This window comes from Taudactylus pleione, unplaced genomic scaffold, assembly GCF_031769625.1.
Source record: "Taudactylus pleione unplaced genomic scaffold, aTauple2 ptg000198l, whole genome shotgun sequence".
NCBI lineage: Eukaryota > Metazoa > Chordata > Amphibia > Anura > Myobatrachidae > Taudactylus > Taudactylus pleione.
Genome location: NW_028284600.1, coordinates 8681718 through 8708112, shown reverse-complemented (window position 1 = coordinate 8708112; position 26395 = coordinate 8681718). Strand labels below are relative to the sequence as shown.

At 45.3% G+C, this 26395-nt stretch overlaps 1 protein-coding gene across 1 annotated transcript; it reads left to right on the top strand.

The window, feature by feature from the left end:
* The first annotated feature begins 1219 nt into the window (after positions 1 to 1219).
* Positions 1220 to 24594, top strand: BUB3 (BUB3 mitotic checkpoint protein). The gene is made up of 7 exons (XM_088476889.1): positions 1220 to 1375; positions 12093 to 12287; positions 12410 to 12479; positions 17363 to 17514; positions 21763 to 21921; positions 22275 to 22452; positions 23720 to 24594. The coding sequence occupies exons 2-7, from the start codon at positions 12093 to 12095 to the stop codon at positions 23938 to 23940; spliced, it is 975 nt and encodes a 324-aa protein (XP_088333015.1). The 5' UTR covers positions 1220 to 1375; the 3' UTR covers positions 23941 to 24594.
* The last annotated feature ends 1801 nt before the right edge of the window (positions 24595 to 26395 follow it).

The window sequence follows — 26395 nt, the reverse complement described above, 5'->3', positions numbered from 1 at the left end:
AGTACAGACTGATTTCCGCCAAAAAAAGCAGTCCTTTTCGCTAGTCTCGACATTCGCACATCTGCGTTTTCGCCTGTTTTGCAATTGAATAGGAAGAAAAGCGGGAGCACGCATTGTGAAGGTACACGATAACTTTGCATACAAACAGGCGAATGAGGCGAGAACATCGCATCGGCAAAACTTTTTCGCTGATCGCGTCTTTTCACCTCTTATTAAATGCCGGACTAAGGACCTCATTCAGAGTCGGTCGCAAGCGCTGAGCGCTTGTAACCAGCTCGATGTTTTGGTCCTGCGCACGCACAGCGGCCACACTCTCTCTCTGGAGATCACTACAAAAGGGCCGGCTGTCGACGGAACGTTTGCCGTTTTGTGGGCGGCCTGCACTGACATCAGCAGTGATGTCAGTGGGGAGGTTCTTGCTCGATCAGAGCAGGAAGCTCCCTGGGGCTTGCGGTTGCCGAGACCCAACCTTAAGGTCTCGTTGCAAGCCCCGATGGTCTTGACCATCGCGACCATCACCCTGGTCGGTCGCTAAGCTGTTGGTGGTAACCAGGAGGCCGCACTAAAAAAAAGAAGCGGCCACCCTCATTCAGAGAGAGCGATCGCTTCTTGCGACCGCTTCTGAATGAGGGCCTAAGTCTTTTGGACTTTTTTCTTGTTATGTTTGCACCATTTCTGCATATGCACTTTGTAAGGCGCTGCGGACCCCTTGAGGCGCTATACTTATAATATTATTCAGAAAGGGGTAAGAGAGCGTTTTGCGCAGAGTGGAATGTGCATATGAAGTCTTGTCAGAGCATTTCACTTCACAAAGGATGCAGGGTGGTCCTAAACATGACATATATACCAAGTTTATCAGTGTTTGTGAGGATAACTTTTGTCCCTATGGGGTGCTTGCCATTTTCTTGATCTTATTAATCTCTGCCTCCTTGGGCACCCCACTGCCAAAGAAAGGTCCCAACTAGGGGCACTGGCCATGTTAAAGGGTGTAGGGGGTCACTAAACCAGAGCCAGTACGTTTAGGAATAAAACAGGTTGGAATGTAAGCTAAATCAACATGTTTAGGTGCTTCCACCGCAAACTGCCAGCTAACATTGCTATTAATCATCTAGAAGCCCCCCAAATAATATGCTGCCATCCACAACATGGCGGACTGGGGTCGGCCAATCAACCAATGACGTAGACATTTCCGGCGGCCTACACCCGCCTTTTCCTGCCCGTATCTGTCTGCCAGCCAATGGAAGGAAAGATCGCGTGTTCAAACCAGCCAGTTGGGAAGCCCGTTGCTGTGAGGTGCCGAACGTGAGTCCGTTTGAAACGGATCCTGGCAGCAGAGAGAAGAGAGATCGGGAGGATTCCGGAGACAGGCGGCACGGTAAGCGGGTGTCCCGGGCTGTGCGGGCAGGGGAGCTGTGTGAGAGGAGGCGGGCGGTGTACTCGGTGTGTGTATGTATCTACCTTGTGTACAGCAGGCCAGCTCCGGACCTTTGCCTGTTCCCGGGCCATTGTCATGTGGAGCTTCCGCTTCTCACTATGTGCTCTCCATATATATTGTCATGGTCCCTGCCTGAAGGCCCTCTGTGTACACAGATACTAGTACACGATGCAGGGCCCTGGCTACATATGGTATATAGTGCTCCTGGGCACCACGTGTCACGCAGAGTGGTGAGAGGAACTACAAGTCCCAGCATGCCCTGCCAGTGTTTGTAGTGTCACAGCAGCTGAGCACCAGACTACTGTCCTCTCTTATTTGTGATCAGTTATTTATATACCTCACACAGGGGGGGGCCAATCCTATTCCACGCGATGCCCTCGCCAATCCTATTCCACGCAATGCCCTCGCCGGTGCGAGTCATCACCACAACGGGCGCAGTTGATGGCAGCCTGGATTCGCCTAAAAGTGGTCGCAGTCCCATAGGGCTCAGAGCAAAATAAAGCGAAATTGGGCTTGGAGCTGGGTGTGAGTCCGATGCCGGTGTGTTAATGTCGTTGCAGTGGCAACTCGCACCCTTTGCATGTAATGGGATTTACCCCCATATGCCGCAGCGCAGTACAGGGAATATTCAGACATTAGTCCCAGGATCTTACAATCTATAGTCCCTATCGCATTCACACCAGGATTACTATTGTCAGAAGCCAAGTATGTTGCTGGTATGTTTTTGGAGTGTGGGAGGAAACCAGAGCACCCTTAGGGACCCCCTTGCAAGCATGGGGAGAACATACAATTGCCACACAGATAGGGCCTTGGTGTGAGGCAATAAAGATAGTTACTATGAATCTGTGATTACATAAAATGAAGAAGGAAAGATAACAAGGGCACCGTAGTCTTCCTGTCAGCTGCTCCCTATAAGGCTGTCAGAGAAAAGCAAGTGTTATCTGGAATAATAGACAAAAACTCAGCTCATTTTTACCATATCTTGCCTCATATTATCAGTGCAGCCCTTACGGAGTCAGTGGGGTGAGGGCTTAATGGGCAATCAGGAATAGCAGGTTACTATCAGTCACAGCGACCATGGTGAAAATGTGCATACTGATCAGTGCCACCTTCACAATCACTTGCTGTATAATGGCTGACTTGTTTTAATTTAATTTGTTGTTTCTTTCTAGTGTGAGAGTAGTGCAGAAGACTAGTTTGTCTTTAACCATTTAAATAAGTCTGGCCGTAGACTGCGCTATAGTGCATCCGACATGGACGAGGGGAGGAGCGACAGCCAATTCCACCACCTTCATACATGGCATGACACATGGAGGTGTCATTCACAGCATGAAGTTGACTGAATAACAGTCAGGTGGTTCCGAAAGGTTTGATCACCAAATGATTCAGAACTTTTGAGGCTGTTCAGGTCCATACACTGAATGATAATCATTCAGAGCAGTCATTTGGATTATCATGCAGTATATGGGCAGCTTAACATCTGCTACTTGTTAGCTATAGGGGTGCTGCCACTTCATCCCGCTCACTTGTCACTTTCTTGAGCACTGGGAGCTTATAGTGCTGATCCAAATCCCCTTCCCGAGAGTTCTGCTGCAGCTCACCATCAGGCATGTGTGACTAGTGCTATAATGCTCACACAGACAACAAGGTGGCCTTCCTAAACAGACAGGCCTGACTGGCCACCGATGAGACCGGTAGACCATGATAATAAAACCTATGTGGGTAGAGTCAGGTGACATCCCTATAACAAGTAACTAACACCCTTTCAAAAGTAGTTAACTATATCTAGTACACAGGTTCTCAAACTCTGTCCTCAGGACCCCACACAGTGCATGTTTTCCAGGTCTCCTCACAGAATCACAAGTGAAATAATTAGCTCCACCTGTGAATCTTTTAAAATGTGTCCGTTAAGGTGCGCATAAACGTAACGATATTTTTGAACGATTTGATGTTAACTACCTAATCGTTCAAAAAAATCGGTCAGTTTCTGAGTTATGACGAACGATAATCGGTCAAGCGTGCTCCCGTCTGTAGTTATCATTCATTGTCCATTTCAGACTGTCCAACATAACGATTTTCATTAAGGGAAGGAACTTTCTTCGTTGTAAAAATCATTCATTAGACTTCAAAAATCGTTCACTTTCTCAAGGGAAAATCTGACAGAAAATTGTTGGTTCCAAAATCGTTACGAGTGTATGCACCGTTATTAATACGTGCACCTGCTGTGTGACCTGGAAAATGTGAACTGTGTGGGGTCGTGAGGACAGAGTTTGAGAACCACTGATCTAGTGTATCATCACACCAGTGATTTGGGGCTGAGTGCATAAATACTGTAGCCTACATACCATACAGTTCAATTCTGTTTTGGTTATCATAACTTTGCTTTATTGCACATTCTAGTAAAAAAAAAAAACAGTAATGCTGGCCATACATTAGTGTGATTTTGGGCTGATTGCCCGATTTTAGACCTGTCGTACTATGAATCCTGTGGAAATCGTGTAGTATATAGGTAGGATACGATCCGATGCGCCCTCCCGCCGCTTTTAAACTGTATCGTATGATCAGATGTGCAGTCCATATTATCTATCATAATCGTATGCATATTGTGCCGTGTATTTGTGCATGCAATGCATCGTGCGACCGACTGGCGTCATGTGAGTGAAATTTTGAAGAAGTGCATGTTCTTTCAGTGACTTTCTCTCCTAAACTGCAGATCGATCGTATGTACATCATGTGTCAATCGTGCAACCGGGACTGCCGGAGAGTTCAAGGGAAATCGTAACATGAATCCCATCTTATACTGGTCGTACTAGTATATGACCAGCATAACTCGCTGGTTGTCTCTAATGGGCTCGATTCAATTAAACGCAAATTGAATAGCGCCAGGAAGGAGCTCCCGGGGCTATTCAATTCTGCACGCTGTTAGGTCGGGGAATGCCTGTTCTCCCGCCCCTTGCGCCTTAAACAGGGTGTTTAGTCGCGAGAACGGGCATTCTCCAACGAAACTTCCTGGCGAGATGCTGTTTCTGCCGCGCTAAGGGCAGAAAACAACATTGCACCTGTACTCTTGTCGGATTTCTGCTCTCATCCCAGGAGGGTTACGAGAAGAAATCCTTAGTCGGGCTTAGCAGTGTACTGAATTGAATGGCTCTGGGAGCTCATTCCTGATGCTATTCAATTTGCGTTGAATGGTATTGAGCCCAATGTGTGTGAATTTTATTGTATGGCTGTTAAATATTTATTACAGATTAGGAAGGATTTGCCAATCCAAAAGTCGGATTGGTTGGAGGTACCTTCTTTAGAGCCATCCTTCTTCTGCACTCTGAGGACACCAATCCTCCGTATGGGTCACACCAGCAATGCCTTGCCTGTCCCCAACTGTCTCATTGCACTGTCTGCTCTTTAGGGGGCGATTCAATTCAGCGCAATGTTGAATAGCCTCGGGAAGGATTTGACCGCACTGTTAAGTCTGACTAGAGGATTTCTGCTCGCACCCTCCCTTCCGGCTTAGAGCGGCACTAACAGCATCGCACCCGGCACTTTAGTCTGAGAATGCAGGTTAACGCGACTAAACACCCAGCTTAAGGCACGGTATCCGGCGTTCTCCAACTTTAGTAGTTCTAGTTGGGCTTAACATCGTGGTCAATTGATTCCCGGGGCTATTCAGCATTGCATTGAATTGAATCTTCCCCTATGTGAGCTATTAATTTGTTTGCATGACAAGCACCGTGCTGGTTGCGATAGCTGCATTCTTTCTTGCGACCTAATGCACGGGATTAGCCGCATTAAGTGGCGTTTCCTGTGCTAAACGACGGGCACACTGCAGTTTAGGTGTGACCAGCCCCAAAGCCCTACTTTATGCAGATTTGTGCTTGCACCTCAGGAGGGTGTGACTGGATATCCGCGATAAGTGCAACCTCAGGACTGGCAGCTCAAGACCATTAAATAGCTCCCAGTCACTTTAGACGGGAGTGATTAAAAAATGTAATCGCCCCCTTAGGCCAACTCTAGTCCTATATGGAAAAAGTGTGTCAAGGGCATTATGGCAAAGAGATTACAATGGAGAACCAGACAGACATTTCAGTTACTAAACGGGTATATCTTATGAAAGAGGAAACTCCACTTTCAAACACTACCATCCATTTATTATTACCAGTAATTTTTATATAGCGCGTACACATTCCGCAGTGGTTTACAGAGAATATTTTTGGCCATTCACATCAGTCACTGCCCCAGTGGAGCTTACAATCTGTTTCCTACCATATGCACACACTAGGGATATTTTTTTGTTGTGAGTCAAATACTGTACCGGTTTATTTTTGGAGTGTGGGAGGGAACCAGAGTACCCAGCAGAAACCCACGCAAACACAGGGAGAGTATACAAACTCCACACAGTTAGAGACATGGTGGGAATCGAACCCAAGACTTCAGTGCTGTGAGGCAGTAATGCTAACCATTATTCTGTCCGTGCAGCCTGATGGGGGCACATTTGGTTCCCTTCTCCATATATAGATAACATTTTCCATAGTGCAGTGTATATTGTCTGGTGGTTACCAGGCAATAAGTACTGAGGGGACACCTTTATCTAATATCTGTGTCCCTTATTTTTTTTTTTTAAGCCAGTTTGGGGGAGATCTTTCTCCATCCCTGGACGCAACTTCTTTCTGCAGTCTAGGGGTTTTTAAATGTATATGATCATCACACATTCTTCTTATGGGCACATAGGTAAAAGAGGGACGTCCTCTCTTTCAGACTGTGTGCTCCCAACTCTTACGTAGTGTTCCCACTAGGCTGTTTTAGTGGGGCGCGCGCCCAGCCATATTTTAAAGTGCCAAAATGCGCCCTGCCATTACAGCGTCGGCCCACTAAAACAGCCTACCTTGTGCTGTCCGCACCATGGGTGAGGAATGTTGCGTTTTCTGATCGCCACCAGGTGAATAGATGCCTGCGCACGGCACCTATTCAGTGAGGGGAGAGCTTGGGGGAAGCCCAGCACCCCTGTAACTGCTGGGCACACCCCCTAGAGTGACAAATTGGAGATGGGTCACTAGGACACGCCCCCTCCCCAGTCCACCACATCCCTTTTTCTTCCCCCTGGTCTGGTGTGAACACTATAACAGACTTATCAGAGACTGTCCCCCATGGCTGCCTGTGACTCCCCTCACTTGTGTTTACTACCAGCGTAGAGAAGGCAACCTGTCAAATGCACAGTGGGCGGCTGCCGGGAGACACACTTTCAGCAGCCACCAATAGCAGAGAGACCTTCTGGCCCTCTGAATCCCTTCACACCCCCTAGTGACTGCCATGCTGCTGAACACTGCTGATTGGTCAGCATGGCAGGACCACCCCCCCAGTGTGTAACTGGCGGCTGCTCAGACGAGCAGCCTCTGGGGAAATCAAAGCTGCGATGTTCTGAACATTGATAGTCTGATATATCGGTGACCGATATAATAAAAATTGATAATGTGTTCTTTAAAAAATAAATATATATTTATAAATAAAATCATGTGGGATAGTTTGATTGGATGTTCTTGACCTAATTAAAGCCGTTTTGGAAATTTGTCAGTTAAGTGATTAAAGGCAATGTACCATTAGTAAGTTGTGTCCTCCGCATGTGTTTTGTAAAGCTATTATTGCATTACACAATTTATTTAATTAGAACAAATTTTATATATTTAGCTCCTATGATTGTAGCAGCAGGTATTATGCAAGGACATGGTGGTAATCACCCCTCAATGGATACCACGCCTTTTACCTGCTGTTATGGTGGTGTTCAGGTGCACTAATACTTAAGGCAATACACCTGACCATTATTAGTGTGAACACTTCTTTCCCAGCAGGTTGTGTATATCCTATCGGATCTGACACTTGTTTTATGAACTTAAGGTAGTTTTTTATTTATTACATTCTGGTATACTTTTTGGCCACATAATGTAGATTTGATCTGCCAATTTAGTTGACAATTGAAGAGTGTTGGGCCTCTATGGGAGCAGTTCAATTCAACGATGTTGTATAACCCCAGGAAGGAGTTCCTGGAGCTATTCAATTGACCGTGCTGTTAAGTTAGACTACAGGATTTCTGCTCGCACCCTCCTGAGACATAAAGTACCAGTCAATCAGCTCCTGTCACTTTACAGGATGTGTTTGAAAAATGGCAGTTAGAAGCTGATTGTTGGTGCTTGATCTCTCTTCAAAGGGCTCATTTATTATTCTATATTTGAGGTTCTATCCACAAAAAAACATCCTTTTTCGGGGGTTAACCACAAATATTAAGTTTCCCCCGGATGTATGAAGGAGGGACCGCAGCAGGTATCTCCAATACCTTCTGTGATCCTTCCATTCCCGCTGGCAGCCGCTTCCCCTATAGGTTTCTGTGGGGATGTGATGCTGCCAGATTACGATGAATCCTGGATATTGTCCCCCACAGCTAAAGATGGCGTTGGCCACTGTAGCCTATGGGCTACACCCTGCATAATTAGCTGACAGAGGGGGCCATGCATGTGCAGTCAGTGTGATTACGCGTGCGCAGCACCCCCGGCAGCTCTACGGTCACATCACAGGAACAGACTCCTTTCAGAGCCCATGACCCTGCATGTACCGAATCATACATCTAGACGCTATGGTCGCATGTTGCAATGCGGTAATGTCAGGCCCAGGTCGCTTTGCGATTATTAATAAATGGGCCCCCAAAGCTTAGTACATATATCCCTTTATCTCTTCCCAAGCTGTGCCCCCCCCCCCCCGACCACACTGCATTTGGTTCTGTGATCAGTAATTAATACCGAGCTCTTAGATCAGTGTATATATATATATATATATATGTGTGTATGTATGTGTGTATATATATATATATATATATATATATATTTATATATTTCATATTCTCGTGTGTGTTCGTTCACTCTAGGTTCGGCGGCAGGCAGGGCGCCGGACCTAGAGCAAGGTCACTGTTACGCTTGCGCCCAAAAAGGGGATGTGGTCATTGGAAAGGGCGCGTGTCTTTGTGAAGCGTCCCCTTTTCGTCACTCTGGGGGACGTTCCCGGCACTTACGGACTTACCGGGCTGCCCCCAAGTGCCTTGGTCACTGTGAATGAATGCTGGGCGCATGCGCATGGCATCTATTCTCCGGCGGTGACAGTTGCTTTGCCGTTTTCACCGCCCGCGGGACACTGCGGCCCACGGGTGGAGAACAGAACCCGCAGGCTGTTTCAGTGGGGCACGACGCTGGAGGGCAGGGTGCTTTCTGCCCTTTAGAAATAGGTCAGGGCGTGGCGTCCCACTTAAACAGCCTAGCGGGAACACTGTACTTATATTTTTCTCTATAGAATGAGTGATGGAGGGATTGTTATATAATAGGAGGCAGCGAGTAAGAACACCTACTAATACCCCTTTTACACCGGAGCTAAAACCCGGGTTATTGCAGGGTTAACCCGGGCAGATCCTTGGTGTAAAAGGGGTGAGGGTTGGATCGCCGGGTCGAGTGACCCGGCAATCCAACCCACGTAAATAGCAGTGTTTAACACGGCAGTCCGGGTTTTGGTGACCTGCAGTGCGCCGCAAGCCGGCCGATTGGTCCGGCTTCAGTGGCGCTTGGAGATGACGTCATCTCCAATCGTCCACTTTCACACCGGAAAAGCCGCGTCTATGGAGACCCGACTGCTGTGTGAGCGGCGCCGACTCGGGAATATCCCGAGTCGGCGCCGGCTAAATTCCGGGTCTGATCCGTATAGGAACCCTGTTCCAACTCCGGGTCAGACCCGGAATTTTGGTGGAAAAGGGGTATTAGCAATGGTTTATTTTTCTATTCCAGCATTTAATTCTGTTTGCATGTATGAACGTGTGGATTTATCTTTTAGAAAGGTGTGGTGGGGAGAGAAAAGTATCGGCCATTCATTAGCTTGCATTAGGGAGGTTGTTACCATTTTATAAGTAGTTTAGATTAAAAACTCACAGGTGATCTGTTTCTCTTGATAAGATCATTTTGGTCTTTGAAAAAAAAAAAAAAAATTATTTTAGTTTTATAATGTGAATTGATTGTGGATTTTTTTTGTTGGTTTGTTAATTCTGCTGAATGTCAACATAATGCACCTGTATCATTATGGTAACTGCCTAAACCCTTTGATATAATAAGGCTCTGCTGCTGCACAGCACAATTACCAGCAGATCTCTAGAACAGAGCAGGGTTAATTGACATGGTCCTGTTTATGCAGGCTGTTTTGTAGAGGAGAATCTGTGAAATTAAATTTGCTTGAAGCCACTGGCATATTTTTATTTAAACGTCTGTAGTATATAATTACTTTATTGATCCGAGAGGAAATGAGTTGCGTTAGTGGGTCTTTTTTATTTTATTAGTGGCTTCATAGAGGCCTCTGCTTATTAAAGACATATGTCTTGTTTTAAACCAATCTTGGTTTCTGGTAATTTAGAAGGTTAAAATACTTAGTAATTAGTGACAGATCTTGTTACAGGGAAGACATTCCTTGCTTATTTATTAATATAGTTGCCACCAGAACAGGCTTCATTATAAAGATTCAAAATGATTACTTGCATCTTTCAGAGAAAACAATCTACTGATCTCAAACTGGATTATTTGCATGTCTGTCTATTGGAAAACGACATCCTTGTTTTGGTGACAATTTTTTAATTTCTTGCATCTTATTAATATCTGGTAATTCTGCAATTATGGTGTTTTATTCTGTGTTTAGCTCCTCTTGTGACTGTCATTGCACCTGTTAGATGCTGGTGGCAGCTCAGGTCTATTTGAATATAAAGTTTACTCCTCTGTGTTTTGTCTGGGCCAAACCAAAATATATGATGGGCCTTCTCATTCATGGAAACTTGATACTTTGTACCTTTTTGTCTTTGTGATGTCCTTAACTGCTGGTGCCTCAGTGGCTGCCTTCAGTCTATGGAGGGAATTCACTTGTTTGTTTGCACCCAATCTCCAGTCTAAAGTGACAGGAGATTGTGGGGGCAATATTCAAATGTTTTGGGCGCCTATGCTTTTCCGCACATATCGCACCCACACAGACCGAGGCTAGCCGCATAAAATGGCTAAGCACATCTAAAGTCCTGGTTAATGCACCCAAACAGCAGTTTGGGTGCCCAAAATTAGGACCCTTCTAGTATTCCTGCTTGAATTTGGGCAGGGCGCAGCCTCGCGGGTACGTCATCCTACACTTACGGAGGATCTGGACTTTCCACAAGCTTTCCCCTCATTGTGAATACATGCCATGCGCACTGCGTCTTTTTACCCGCTGGTGATCGGTCACCGCAATTCTTCCCTCATCTCCCCGAGGGACACTGCGCCCCGCTGGTGGAAAAGGCACAGGGAAGGCTGTGGGGACATGCTATAAGTTACTTGAACTGCATAATTCATTTATGATCATTTTGTCTTTTTATGCGTGACGTGGTAAGTGCTCGGGCAATATGCAAATGATGTGGCAGTGCCCAGAAAGATGCTCATGTATTGCAACTCCCTCCTTTGTATTTTCTCTAAGGATATAACATCCCTAACTCTCTCTGCACCTCCCCTCTCTGGGCACACTGCCGCCCTATTGAGTCACTCACCTCCTCTAAAAACTAATGAGATTTCTTTTCATCAAAAACTGACTATTACAGCCTCATTGTGTCACTATAAAAATTTTTTACACACCTACAACAATATCTACTTCTCCATCCTTCTGCTTTTATTATCTGGTGACATATCACCAAATCCAGGCCCCACACACATACAGCGGATATACTATGGAATAAATATCCTGCAAACCTCACATGTCTCCCATCACCCTCCAAATCAATAAATGTGCCTTATAGAATTCACACTTGATCACAACTTATTATTTTACATCTTATCTCTTTACAATAACTACTTTTACCAATTTCTACATTTACCTGAGACTGCTGGTTTATACGTTAACCAAACTCTCTAAATAGGCCTTCATGAAGTGGCTTCAGCTACCCGTCAGACTTCACGTAAACTGATATAATAGCCATGGCTTTCCACAGACACCTACAAAAACTGCCTCTTAAAGTAGAATGTCAGTGGCATAAATCTTAATTCAAATGACTTCCACACATACTGTAAAATAGGAATCCACCCATCTGTCATCCTAACCCTCTGTCCAATGCTCACTGTCTACCCCATCTGTGTCACCCCTGTCTGTTTGCCCATCCCCTCTAGAATGTAAGCTCTCACGAGCAGGGCCCTCTTTCCTCTTGTGCTTATCCTTTCTTTACTTGTATTATCTGCTCTATACTCAAAAGCACCTAACCCGTGACTTTTGCCATCCTGCTTCTGTTGCAGCAATGTTTATATACCATGTACTTGTCTTGCATTGTCTTAAACTGTATGACACTGTTTTCTTGTTCTGCTCAACTGTCTATGTACTATGTCTCTGTACTATGTTTGTGCACTATGTTTATGTACTATGTAAGGAGCTGCGGAACCCTTGTGGCGCCATATAAATAAAGGATAATAATAATATTGTTGGGACTGACGTACACACCATTGTTTCCTCAATGGCAAATTGGTCATGATGGTTGAACTTACCTGGTGGTATTATACAGTATGTAGGCACTAGGTGGGTGCGGCATTAGAGAATGTGTCCGATGGAAGTTGTCTACTTATACCCCATTCTCTGACATTTCTTTTAGATGACTGGGTCCAATGAGTATAAGCTAAACCAAGCCCCTGAAGATGGAATATCTGCCGTCAAGTTCAGCCCACACACCTCCCAGTTCTTACTGGTCTCCTCTTGGGACTCTTCTGTCCGGCTCTATGATGTTCCTGCAAATACAATGAGGCTAAAGTACCCGCACACTGGTCCTGTCCTGGATTGTGCTTTCTACGTATGTACTTCTAGGTTTCAACATTTATCTTGATTTTATTTCAGATGTCTGTTTGTATATTTTTTTAAATACAAAAAGTTCAGAAGAATTTAATTATTTTATTTATTCCTATTGTTTTGCAGGATCCTACCCATGCCTGGAGTGGGGGCTTGGATCAGCAGTTAAAAATGCATGACTTGAATACAGATGGGGGTAAGTTTGAGTACAGCAATCTGTTACTTCAGGTCTATATGGTTGTATTTTTTTTCTGTACATTAAAAATAATGAAGCAGGGAGCATCAGGTTTTGTCTACTTCCATAGATTGTGCAGATGCCCGGACATAATGTTTTTTACTTATGATGCAGTCCTGTTTGAGATCCTACTATTTACTTATGGCACAGACATCCCACTGTGCGCAGGGTTTCAGTAATACAATGTCGCTATTCGTTAATACGGCTGTCCAAAGAATGTAGTTGCAGCAATAGATCATCCAGGTATGTACAGAAACAAGAACACAATGACAGTGGTACTAGCATTATAATAGCTCATACATCCAAAAAAAAAAAAACTAATGTCAAATATCCAAATGAGAAACTATTGGCTGTGATTATAATGCTCATATTGGCACCCAGGTATCTGATGGATTGGAATCTCAAACAGCATAATTATAGTAATGACAGTGCATGCAGGGAATGAGACCACTTTATGGTGCTTGACTGGAAGTTTGGTACTAGATTTATTACAGTACCAAGTTTTACTACTACATTATATTTGCTATACACTGATCCAAAACAATGAGATCTAATACACTTTCTGGATATGAGAATCTCAAGATTATTATTTAGAAAAAAAAAAGTACTTGAACACAATTGAATTATAGTAGATACTAGCTGAAGTAACTGGCATTGCTCGGGTTTAAATCTTCAAGTTAAGTTTTTTATGTGATGTTGTCCAAGTTCATCCAGTGGAAGGCCCAGAACAGGCTTCCTGGGTCAAAGTTCTGCCCAGCGTACACCAATGGGAGGTCCGACCGGGACCCAAACCCCGTAAAACCTGGCCAGGATCCAACTGGACCACCTCACGTTGATTTAATACCAATCTGTGCAGGGGTGTGTTCGAATGCATAACCAGACAGACAAATATACCAATGATTTTTATATATAAGATTTGTCACTCTGTCGCTATATGGTCTAATAGATTACTGTTTTGGTACTAAATAACTTTGCTTTACCTTGAGAGCTGTGGCAGATATTCGTCAACAAACAAACATACATCTGTTATATATAGATGTAACTGGATCCATAGCACAGTGGTGAAAACAGGACATACTTGACAGAGGCAAGGAAGCAATACAAGAATTGCCTATGTTATACCTGGAAGAGGGGTACAGCTGAAAGAAGAGGAATGAGTGGAGATTGGGAAAGTTGGGAGGAGGTGTTGGTGTGGCTTCTGTGGGTGGGAGTTTTCGAAGAGCTCTATGGTGGGCAGCCATGAAGCAAACATCTGGTTACTATGGGTTGCAACACGTTTATGTGTGTTTTTTTTTTTTTTTTTTTTTTAAATATGCCATGGAAGACACCGGACCATGGGGTATAGAATCTTTATTCACGGCCTAAATCAGGTGTCTTCAACCTTTGAGACAGTGTGGGCCACATTAAAAAATTCAACGAAGCACGAGGGGCACTAAGCTTTCCTGCGGTATTTAGACCCTGCCCTCTCCTCACACAATTATGTCCCATAAATGCCCCCTCCTAAAATTTTAATTAGTTCCCAGAATGGCACCCCTCCTCCCACAATTAAAATTCTGCTCCATAACTGTCCCTCCCACTCAATTAATTATGTCAGTTTCCCCCATCCGTAAACACTTATGTCCCATAACTGCTCCCCTCTGCAGTGCCCCCTCCTTATACATTGCCCCCAGTAGTGGTCCCCATTATGCAGTGCCCCAGTAGTAGTCCTTCCCCCATGCGGTGGTCCCCATTATGCAGTGCTGTCAGTAGTGCCCCCAGTAGTGGTCCCCCCTATGCAGTGCCCCTTATACAGTTCCTCCAGTAGTAGTTCCCCCTGTATTGTCCCTTGTAGTGGTCCCCCCCCCCCCCCCAGTAGTAGTTTCCCCTATGCAGTGCCTCTTACATATATTGGACAAAGATACAAAAAAACACATATACCTGAATCCCCGCACCTGCCGTTGTCCGCTCCTCCGTCCGGCATGACGAGTCCTCCCAGCCTGCTCTGCACTATAGGAGAGACGTCATGACGTCTCTCTCATCACCCAGTGCAGGAGCCGGAAGGTGGAGCTCATGAGCCCGGCTCCTGCAGTGAGCGCAGCAGCCAGTGAGAGTCTGTCTGACTCATTGGCTGCCAAAACAAACACACTGCAGCTGCCAAAACACACTGCCAACGGCGGTGTGTTTTTCTGTGTAGTGCGGTCTGCACTACACTAACCATTGGCGGGCCACGGGTTGAAGACCCATGGCCTAACTAAATCATTTGTACTATTTTATGCCCCCCTCCACGCCAATGGTAGAGTGTAACTGCATTGGGAGTGAAGCAAGATAAGTGATGTACGCCTTCCAAAGGGAGGGGTTGCCGTAATGTTGGAAGGCTTCAGATAGTCCTCGAGACTGCTACACTACAGAGACTGGGACAGTTGGGGGTAGCGCAAACGCTATGTATCTGCGATCATTCAAGTGTCCGTATGGTCCACAGTGACTATAGATAAGGCATCCCAGCTTAGGCGCAGTATTTAGCAAATTCTGTTAAAAGTTTAGTCCTCACTTGAGAAGGTATTCTAGATAACTCCATGACAACTACAGGCCACCATACATCTGCGACGTATTGGGCTGATTCCCCAGAAGCCAGGGTTGGAGCATCTGAGAAATACATCATGTTGGATTTCACTGATTTGCAGATCGCTATCAGGAATTTTTAACATGAAGCATTTCACAAATTCCCTGACTGATTGGCCAATCGGCATTTTAAACAGCTGGGAGATGTATGGGGCCCTTTGGAAGCCCGGTGCTAGTCTGTCCCTGTGTTCTCTGCCAAAGATGAAGGTAAGGTAGTGGGGGAATCCGACATTGAAGATTCTTTGTGGTTTGATGGGTGTGGATAATGACGTATGGGCAGTTTGCCTGGTATGATCTGGGATCGCAAGGATCAATATGTGCAGGAAAGAAAGCATTCACTTTTCTTCTAATCCAGCAATTGCTCTGTGAGGTGTGTGTCATATATGAACACAGGTTTCAGGTGTCATAACTTTTGTCTTGCTAAACGATGTTTTGTGTCAACTGGAACTTCCTATGGTGGACACCATTGACTGATGCTTCTTTGACACCCGATTCCTCTATCTTGGGTCACAAGGTAGTGTAAAAGCTTACAGCCAGAGACCTATATTTGAATTGCAATCCTTGGCGGAACACCTCTGAGAGGTGTCTGAATATCCGTGGTAAGCAGCTTTGAATGCTGATCCGCTTCAGTGGCCCTGGTTTGCCGAGCCCTCTGGTTCAAGGATTGGCAAGTAGGCGAAAAATCGAAAAAACTCTGGAGTCTGTCTTATTTAGGTGATTGCCTATTAGCCCCAGAATAGTGACATTGATTTTGGTCCCAGCGTGGTCTTTCTGGGTCTATGGTTAGACACTCAACTGAAGAGGATGATTCTTCCTGTGTATGTGTGTAAAACAAAATAAATGTGTGTGTGTGTTAATAGTTCCATACTGCCTCCAGTAATGTCTTCGGACTTAGGTTTAGCATTTGACTGCATTGCAACAACCCACTTTTGTACCATATGAGACAGAATTGTTGAAGTTTTTCACTTGGAAAACTTTTTTTTAATTTTTTTTTAGTCTCCATTTTCATGGCCTGAAGAATGTGTTTTTGTTTTTTTGTTTTTTTCCTTCATGTGGATAGTGGTGGTCTGTGGGCAAAACCATCTATTAAGCCTCTGGTCTATGTCCAAAAGGTACCAATGGTTTAAGGTTAGTTGCTGGTCCTCTGTGTACGTTTTCAAGATCCTACAAATTCAGTGTGTTGCAGTTATGGTTGTAAGCTGGCATGTCTCTATTGTCCAGCGACCCTCATGGGATGATGGAGATGATGGGAATTTTTTTACTTCTGATGAAACCTTTTTACTAATCCAATCAGGGTCACTTACCAGCCATCCAATTAATTCCCCTGTTAAAAGTTGACCTAAGTTAGGGGGGGGGGGGGGGGGGGTGTTTGTTTTAATAGTTACTTCTCATTGTTTTCAGTCTGTCCTGTGGGGCTTGGTTAGAATATTGAAGATTCCGGAAGGATGGGGTGTGTAAGAGGGAGGAGCATAAAATACTTAATATTATTAAAGTGACAGTATTTATATTTTGCGGTCCTGTGTCCTCTAGTGAGTTCTGTAACAAGGGCTTAAATGAAGCCTAAAAATCGTGACTACTTTTTTTTTTTTTTTTTTTCTTTCTTAAATTATATTGAATAGTCTACAGAATAACCTAATCCCAGCTATGGGGTTGATCCAATTGCTCACAAATGCATTGTGGATGCACGTCCGCATGGCCACAGCTGCACTTTACGGCAGCCTGAATTCGCTCACAACTGGTTGCAGCCCCATAGGGCGAGCTCGGTCTGAAAGTTGGCCACGAGGGGTGAGCGATACAGTACCGTTGCAAACGTTTTAATGCCATGGCAACGGCAACTAGCACCCTTCACGGCTAATTGGATTGACCTCATTCTGTGTGCATTTTTCTATGTATTAATATTACTTGACGTACTTTTTATTGGGGGTTTCTAAGTTAAACTATGGTATATACTCTGCTGAAAGATTCCTCTGTAAAAGCACAAAAATGCTCTTGTGATCTCAATTCCTGCCTGGAAAATATTGATTTGTGCTTCAGCAAGAAATTAGTTAGGCAGCTTCCATTCATGAATATAAACACTGATCACCTATAAAGTAATACAGTATGACCGGTGTGTCCCATGGAGCCGGTATGTGATAGGATGCAGCTGAACAGCTCCTTGTGACGTTCAGTACTATGCTTTTATAACATACGAATGCCTGGCCCCAAGGCTCTATTGATTTTCTATTTTGTTAATGTCTCTTTTGCAGAAACTGTTGTTGGGGGTCATGACGCCCCCATTCGATGTGTAGAATTCTGCCCTGAGGTAAATGTTATGGTGACGGGGAGCTGGGACCAGACTGTGAAATTATGGGACCCCCGGACTCCTTGCAACGCTGGTACATTCTCTCAGCCAGATAAGGTTTGTGTTACCATACATTATGCTGTAAATCTCTGTGCTGTGTTATATATACGCAATGCTTTAACCTAAGTTCTGCTGCATTGTTGCCTGCCTTCCCATCGTATTTCTGAAGTGTAATTCAGAGCTCGACTAAAACCAATTGTTTCTTCCGCAGACCTCACATAAGATTATAGCGCTAGCATTTAAGTTATTACATCCTTTTCCTCTTCATATTTTCCAGCAAGTTACTGTGTCAAGATGAAGCAGGAAAGCTTTTCCTTCTAGTAAATCAACACAGCACTTCTGTGCCTGTGCTTCCTCTTAAATATACTGGCCAGTTTGGAACCATCATTACAGGCCCTGCACTCCATCTAAATGGCCGTCATTTTTACCCCATCACGACTGAATCTACTTCTGGCGAGACCTTTGTGCAGAGCAGAATAATTGCATTGTTTCTTGGTTTGATTTATGGGTGTATGTGGCCAGTAGAGGCCCGTGATGAATAGCTGACAGGACAGCATATAATAGACGGCCACTGGGAAACCGCCTACCTATTGGCTCAGACAGCTCGGCATGTCAGGTTTCTTCATTGCCCTTTTTTTTTTTTTTCCCTCTCTCCATACTCCTGATAAATGTGTCCACCCACTCGGCTCCTTGACGCGCTGATTTGGGCTGATTGATGAGCCTGCTGGGTAGAAAGACTACTTCCAATCCAGGTGTGACACCAGTTTGTAAAGAAGATTTAGGATTCTCGGCGAGATTGTTTCATTAGCTCTGTTCTTTTTCTTGCACGCGCGCTGTAGCTGCTGTATGTCTTGGTAATGGTGGCAGAAGTCGTACCTGTGGCATTAGTGTAAAGTGGCTGGAGCCGCTGCCTCCATTTATAATTTTCCTACAACTGGCTCGCTGATGTCGGTTGATATAACCCTTCACTTACCCTATGCCGTGTGTTCTCGTGTATGTGCAGTCGGGAAAGGTTCTTTGTGGCATCCTGGCCTTGTAGCTATATAGAACTGCAGCTCTTGGCATGGCCAGTCATTGGCTGTTTGTGCTTCCATAAAACGGAACTGCTTTAGGTTACAAAGAGGGGGTAGACAATTTATTAAGGTGCATGTGCTGTCCTGGATCGGTAAGTTTGTAGTTTTTCCTTGCACCCCATAGAGGTGCAGAGGAAAAATTGCAGTGTTCAGGGTAACGTAGTATATGGCGACTTTGCGCAGCCATACATTGCAGTGATGATAGGAGGCACATTGTGCTACATTGAGACAGCCCCTAAGTGTGTTAATAGGTCAGGGCTCGACAAAGTCTTGTAAAAACTAGGAGCCAGCTTAAAAGTTTAGGAGCCAGACCATCATCCATGACCAAAACATATGAAAAGTTATAGCACAAGGGCAGGGAGGGAGGACTGTGTATGCACAGGGGGGGGCAGGGAGGGAGGACTGTGTATGCACAGGGGGGGGCAGGGAGGGAGGACTGTGTATGCACAGGGGGGGGGCAGGGAGGGAGGACTGTGTATGCACAGGGGGGGCAGGGAGGGAGGACTGTGTATGCACAGGGGGGGCAGGGAGGGAGGACTGTGTATGCACAGGGGGGGGCAGGGAGGGAGGACTGTGTATGCACAGGGGGGGGCAGGGAGGGAGGACTGTGTATGCACAGGGGGGGGCAGGGAGGGAGGACTGTGTATGCACAGGGGAGGGCAGGGAGGGAGGACTGTGTATGCACAGGGGGGGGCAGGGAGGGAGGACTGTGTATGCACAGGGGGGGCAGGGAGGGAGGACTGTGTATGCAAGGGGGGGGGCAGGGAGGGAGGACTGTTTATGCACGGGGGGGGCAGGGAGGGGGGACTGTATATGCACGGGGGGGGCAGGGAGGGGGGACTGTAGATGCACGGGGGGGGACAGGGAGGGGGGACTGTAGATGCACGGGGGGGGCAGGGAGGGGGGACTGTAGCTGCACGGGGGGGCAGGGAGGGGGGGACTGTAGATGCACGGGGGTGGGGGGACTGTAGATGCACAGGGGGACAGTAAAGGGGCACAGTGCATGTACAGTTAAGGTGCATACACAACGATTTTTTTTAACGATTATTGTTCAATCGTAAAAATCGTTCACTTTCTGAGTTAAAACGATTCATGCGCGTTCACGTTTGTAGTTCAGTCAGACTGACCAACTAAATGATTTTCATTAAGGGAATATGCAAAAATCGTTTGTAGTTCAAAAAAATCGTTCATTACACTTTAAAAAATCTGACAGATAATCTAATAGAAAATCGTTGGTAACAAAATTGTGTGTGTGTATATGTATGCACCTTATGTGATAGACCCGGGAAATGCATATATAGGTAACCTTTTTCCTCCTGCTGTGGCTGCTCCTAGTCACACTCTCGCGGCTCTGCTCCATCCTCCGGCACCTTGTAGTCCTAGCCGAAGTCTATGCGCTGCGGCCTCTGTTGTTCTACTGAGCGGCTGTGTCTCCCCTGCTGGTAGGGTCCATTAGCTGCAGGGGTACTAGGCTTAACTGGTCTGGCAGGCATCGAACACCATATGCGCGGCGGCAACAACTCAGCAAGTGATATCACACGTCACAATGAGGGGGCGGAGCTGATCCTTCCTCTCTGCCAGACAGGCTCCATTGTGACTACAATGCCTGACAGTGCTGTTGATTGCGGCCCCGAGATGCCACCTCCTTCTTAATGCCCGCAGTCACTGACCGGCCAACATACTGAGTCACTCAGACTCGTTACACTGCACAACAATGAAAATGTTTCCGATGTGAAAATAGTTACTTCTAATTGATTTCAGCATCCAAAGAATGAATGACATTTAAAACTGTTATCTCTGAGTTCCAAGATATAGCCCATTATGACGATGTAGGGGTATTTCTAGTGAAGTGGGCAGAATGGAGAGAATCTTAGCAGCAATCTGCGTTCCGCGCAGAGGTGGCGGGGTCTATTGACCCAATTAAATGATTCAGTTATTTGTCCCCTCCCCTATTCAAATATATGCGATTCACGGGATTACCCACACAAGATAACTGTGGTGCACTGAGTGACAAGCATAGTGAGTGATTCCACCAAGACATTTCAGCAATGGAACAAAGATATCAGGGCAGGTGAATTACTACTGTTGGACAGTGACAAGAGATGCCCCAGAAGAGGAGTACGAGCGACAAGCAAAGAGAAAGCACCCCCATGAATAGGCCACTATATTACATAGTACTTCGTATGCTGTATGTTTGTTTCGTATGCTGTATGTTTCGTTTTGTGTTCTTATTTGTGATTGATTTAAAACAACTTATTTATTTTCTATCAAGAAAATATCAGATTATTTTAAAATAGCTTTTCACTAGTACTATATTACTAATGTACATACAGTATAGTGCAAGTAGTGTAGCTCAAAAAATAGAGCTAGTAAAAACATTCTGAAATCATTTTAGTTTTTCTTGACCTCAAATAATGTGACTATTTTTTAGAACGGAAACAAATTAAAAGTAATTTGTTGTACAGTGTTATTAGTACTGATAATGCCAATTAGCTTTATTGTTTACAGTACCTGGCTTCTGTAAAATCTGGTCGCCAGGAGTAACATTTTAGTCGCTATGGCGACCTGGCCCCCGGGATTTGTCGAGCCCTGTAATAGGTAGATTTCCACCCATAGAGGTATTTTATTAGTAAAGGATCATCTGCTTCATAAGAGGTGCAGGAGTTAACTTGCAAAATACTTAACCTCCTGGTGGCTGTCTGATGATGCCTTGCTTAGGGGATTTATTTGGGGTGTTGCTAGTCAGGGAATACAGGGGCACTGACCAAAAACTGCTCTGCACACATTGCAAGCTGTGAATTGTAAGAAGATTAGAGTTGCAACATTTAGTTGCAGTTGGATTGCCGCCAGTAGGCGACGTTCCCCCTCAAATGGCACCTGGGGCGAGACGTTCTCCTTGGGTGGACATCTCCTTTTCTGTCATTGAAAGTTATTTACCATATAGAACATACCTTGAATGCTCTGTATGCGGCGTTGGGGCGGTCATTGGAACAATTAGATGAGTTATAAGATGTAACCTTAATGTAAGCCCTAAAGCTGCTAATTACAATTTAGTAGTAAATAGTAGCGGTCCTGCCAGTGAAAACGTTTTGCTAAAGGTTAGAAGATGAATGGGTTCCTGTGCAGACATAGATGGGATAAACTGGGAGCACTGTCCTTACCGCCAGTTGTGCTGCTGTTATTCTGCTTTATGACCTGTCTAGTCCTAAGAATACAACTTATTCCCGCAAAGGTGTATACGCTGTCTGTGTCCGGCGATCGGCTGATCGTAGGCACTGCTGGTCGAAGAGTGCTGGTATGGGACCTCCGCAACATGGGCTATGTGCAGCAGAGGCGAGAATCCAGTCTGAAGTACCAAACCCGATGTATCCGAGCCTTCCCCAATAAACAGGTATTAATGGCTTCAGTAACACTTTACCTTTTACTGAACTTTTATGAGTTTGTTCTGTGTCTAAGCAGCATGTTGTAAATGTTTAGATTAGGAGTTTAATGTTTGGGATGTATTTGTTCTGGGTTTGGGGGGGTTGTGTGTGGCTGGTGTTTTTATTGTTTTTGTTTCCGATGAACAAAAGCAGATTGACTGAACAAACCTTTGTGTGGTGCCTTTAGGATGTTAGTGAGTGCTATGCTGTGTGTTGTGTGCATTTATTTTATTAAGTCTGTTTTTGCTTTAAGATTGTGACCCAAGCAGGCCATAGACCACAGGCTAATGAATCTAATCGTCCATCTTGTTGCCTTTTCCAGGGCTATGTGCTGAGCTCCATTGAGGGAAGAGTTGCTGTTGAATACCTGGACCCAAGCTTGGAAGTGCAGAAGAAGAAATATGCCTTCAAGTGTCACCGTCTGAAAGAGAATAACATTGAACAGATCTTTCCTGTCAATGCAGTGTCCTTCCACAGCCTACACAACACCTTTGCCACAGGTCAGTGTACAGTCACAGGTGTCTGTTTCTGCCTCTGTGTACAGTCTGCATTGGTGGTTGCTAGTAGAAGCATACACCTTATTAACAATTTACTCTGAGCCGGAGGCACCACTCCTGTTGTAGTTACCCACAAGATTTTGGGTTACATACTTACTAGTATACACTCTGAATTACCCTGGCCTGTGTTTAGCAGATGAACGGAACTCAGAATAGTTCTCCATAGAGCTCTGTGTATGGGTCCGGTACAGGTGGGCGACCTCACAGTACAGGATCTTAGCATTGTTGTAATACTACTAAGAGCATTTTAACCTTGTATGTGTGACAACTGTAAACTTTACTGTAAGTAACACCGGCACATTTAAAATGCTAATCTAAAATAGTGGCTGCTCAGATCAACTTAATGGTCTTTCACAGGCCAATGAAAACGGAGGGGTTTAATCTAGACTAGAAAAAAATGCCTCCCCCCCTCCCAGCACACTGCAAAAGACCAGCAATACGGTTTGAATAATACATAATGGAAATCCAGGGATCTTTGTTGCATGTATTTGCAAAGATACGTCTCAGCCATCCAGGCTGCATCAAGGCATCTCTGTACCGGTGGTCCCTAGCACTACATGATAATAAGCACCCACTTTGGGTCATACAACTTCAAACTTAACAGTATGTAATTATAACATCAGCACGTTTTTAAAATGCTGTAAGTAGCATTATAACAGCGTCCGGTTCCTGGCACCAGCAGTGTGAGGTCAACATGCTCCCTGTCCACATGGAGAATATCGAACACCTGACCGCAACCCCTATGGACCACCTGATACAGACTTCTAATGCTGATGAGATGTGGGGCAGTGGACTAGTGTAATACGTTCCTTGAAAGTGGTTCTCATAGTAGCCTGAAAAACAAACACCCGCCAGACAATACACCATGGGCAGTTACACGGGCACACACGCCCATAAGTTCTTAGTTTATTCCTATTGCAAAGTAAAAAAATAAAGGTTACTGCAGTTGTACCAGGCCGAACAAAGCTGAAGTCATTATTGCCCTTGGTGAATCCCAGCCTCAGTTTGCAATTTCAGTGGTAGTAGGATTCAGATGGATATAGTGAATGACTAAATGCAATTAAATGAATGGTTACGGCTGGAAACCAAAGAAGGCAGCGCCCTGTAAGCAATGTTGCAGAAATAAAGCGAGGACATTTTACCATCGGTCTGATGTTGAATCAATGTTTTTACACAGCAGTGTAGTCTCATTTCTGTATGTCTCCTGCAGGTGGCTCAGATGGTTTTGTCAATATTTGGGATCCTTTCAACAAGAAGCGCCTGTGCCAGTTCCACCGCTACCCAACGAGCATCGCATCCCTGGCCTTCAGCAATGACGGCAGCACACTGGCTATTGCTGCCTCTTACATGTATGAAATGGATGACATTGAACACCCCGAAGATGCTATCTTCATACGGCAAGTGACAGACGCAGAGACAAAGCCCAAGTGAGGCAGCTCCACCTGCCTCCCCTCCTCATTCCCCCACCCCCCCCCCTCCACCAGCACCGAGATTTATTAATTTTCCCTTGCCTCATGAATAGCGTTATTGATGGTAAGGGGAGATAACTGTGGCTGACTGTAGGGCTGGGGGAGATTTTATCACATCCACCCAAGCTTTCAATATCCGTCAGTTGATAGACGTCTGACAGATAAAATTATGCTCAGTTGTTTTATACAGAAGCGTGCCGACCTCCTCTGCATTTCTTGCCCTTCATTATTTCATTTGGAGGACTTCTAACTGCATTGGAAGGAAAGTCAGCGGTGAGGAGTCTGGCCGACTATTGGTTCATCTTTCTTCCTGTTTCTCTCCTTTCATTTGTACAGTTAACATTGGATTATTTTTCCCTTCATCTAGAGTTGTTTTGCTGTAAATAAGCTCTATGTATAGGTATGAATGGTCATTAAACTTTGTATGTTTTTTTTTTTTTTTTAATGTTTGTATCCAATCTTGCTGAGTAAAGAGATGGTACTTGTATGTCAGTTTCTTTATTCGGACGTTGCTGCCCGTGGTCAAAGCATAGTCGTTTTGTCATTGTAATATGGCCAGGAGATCGTACAGTTTTATGTATTATCATCTCGCTGATTAAATTAAACTGGTTTGAAAGGGATGATTCCTCTAATTTTTAGTTTTTTATTTTACATTAAAGGCCCACATTTTCTGCTTAATAGTGCCTTGTACAGGAGTATGTTTTGTATACCTAGGTTCTTAATGTATCTGTATCCGTTGTCATTTTCTTGCCCTCCGTCACCAGGCTGTGCCTGGAATGTGTCACACTGTGCGCTGATTACATTTCGCCACATATGGATATGATCAACTGTAGCTGATAGCAGCTGGCACCTACAGAGGGCAAGCAACTTTAGTGGTGGATTTAACAATGTGTTTGATATGTATAGATTGTTATTGCCTAATCACTAAATTATATGCAAGCAGTCAAATAAAAAGAAAAACATAAAACCGATCACCCAAACCTTTTAGGACTGAAGTTTTATCCACAAAAAAAGCAGCTTGGTACTGCCAGCTTAATATAACCCAGAAAAAAATATGGCAACGATTTCCTGTGTTACACCATGTCGTTTTGATGGCAGGGTCGCCATGGTGCAACAGGTGGAAAAGTCTCCTCACTGTAGAATTCTGCAGCTCTGTGGTCCCCATGTTCTTGAAAACCCATTTGTCTTTGCTCTAAGTCCCAAATTTTTCACTTTCACCAATGCACTATGGAGAGTAAAATGCATTGGTCAATGTTCAGCTGACTTTCTACTGCTGCTGGGCGAAAAAAGTAAAGTATTGGCTCCTACATTCCATTATAAACAGTTGAAGCTTTTCCCATTTCTTCTTCGGGGTCCATGGGGTCCACAGCCATTACGTTGGGGTATGAATCCCGGTCACCAAACAGTTAATACAAACAAGCTCTCTGCTCCCAGGATGCACCGGGTTTCCTCCTCATATACCCCACCTCCTGCCTCAGGTAGCCAGTTCTTCCTGTTTGGTGTGTTCACCACATAGACAGTGGGACTGCTGGAGCAGTCCTGCAGACGAGTACAAAGAAAAATAAGAGTTTTAGACTCTATCTCAGCGGGTGGTCTGAGCTGTCCTGGAAGCAGCCTTGCGCATGATTGGAGTTGCACCGGCCACGCGCTGCAACTACCTCCTCCGGCGCCGCACCGCTAGCCTCGGCAGGGGCTTTCTGGCCCTGGACTGCAACCGGATCAAGGGGAATGGCAGGTAAGCAGGTGGTCGTGGCGGCTGTTGACGCTGAGACCATGTGGTGGTCCGGCCTCCGGCGGTGAGACTGGCCGGAGGTGCGCTGCAGTCAGGAGGCATACGGCTTGTTCTCCTAGCCTATACCGCCGGGATTTGATGTTCCTGACCAGCCGGGGCTTGTGGCGGCGGCCAGGTCAGTTTACCGGGCAGGTCCAAGCAGCATAGGGGAGGTACGCTTCCCTGGCGGACCCTCCCCCAATCCACACGCTAGTTCAGTCCTCTGGCACAGTTGATTGTGGATTGTTCCTCCCAGCCTCCATATAGGGCAGCCAGAGTGTATGTCAGTTGCTCTCTGAACGCTGCTCCTACAAGAGGGACGCTGGGCAGTCTCCCTGTATACCTTGCCTACTGCTGGTCTAGGTTTTTACAGGGCTCTATCCTACCTAAGCTGAGGCTGATTATGGTAGTGAGAGCTTATGTGTATATGGCTCGCAGAGTATTTTATGCATGACATGTGATTGTTTATGGATACTGTTTCTTCTGTAAAAGAACTGTAATTCCTGTATACTGTCACTGTCTCTCCCTTTCCCTTACTACAGGTGTGTGGGTTGAGAGTAGAAAGCAGCACATATACACTCAGAACCAGTGGCATAGTGTTATGTCTAAGGAGTCTGAGGGTCAGGTGGCGGGAGCCCCGTTGCTG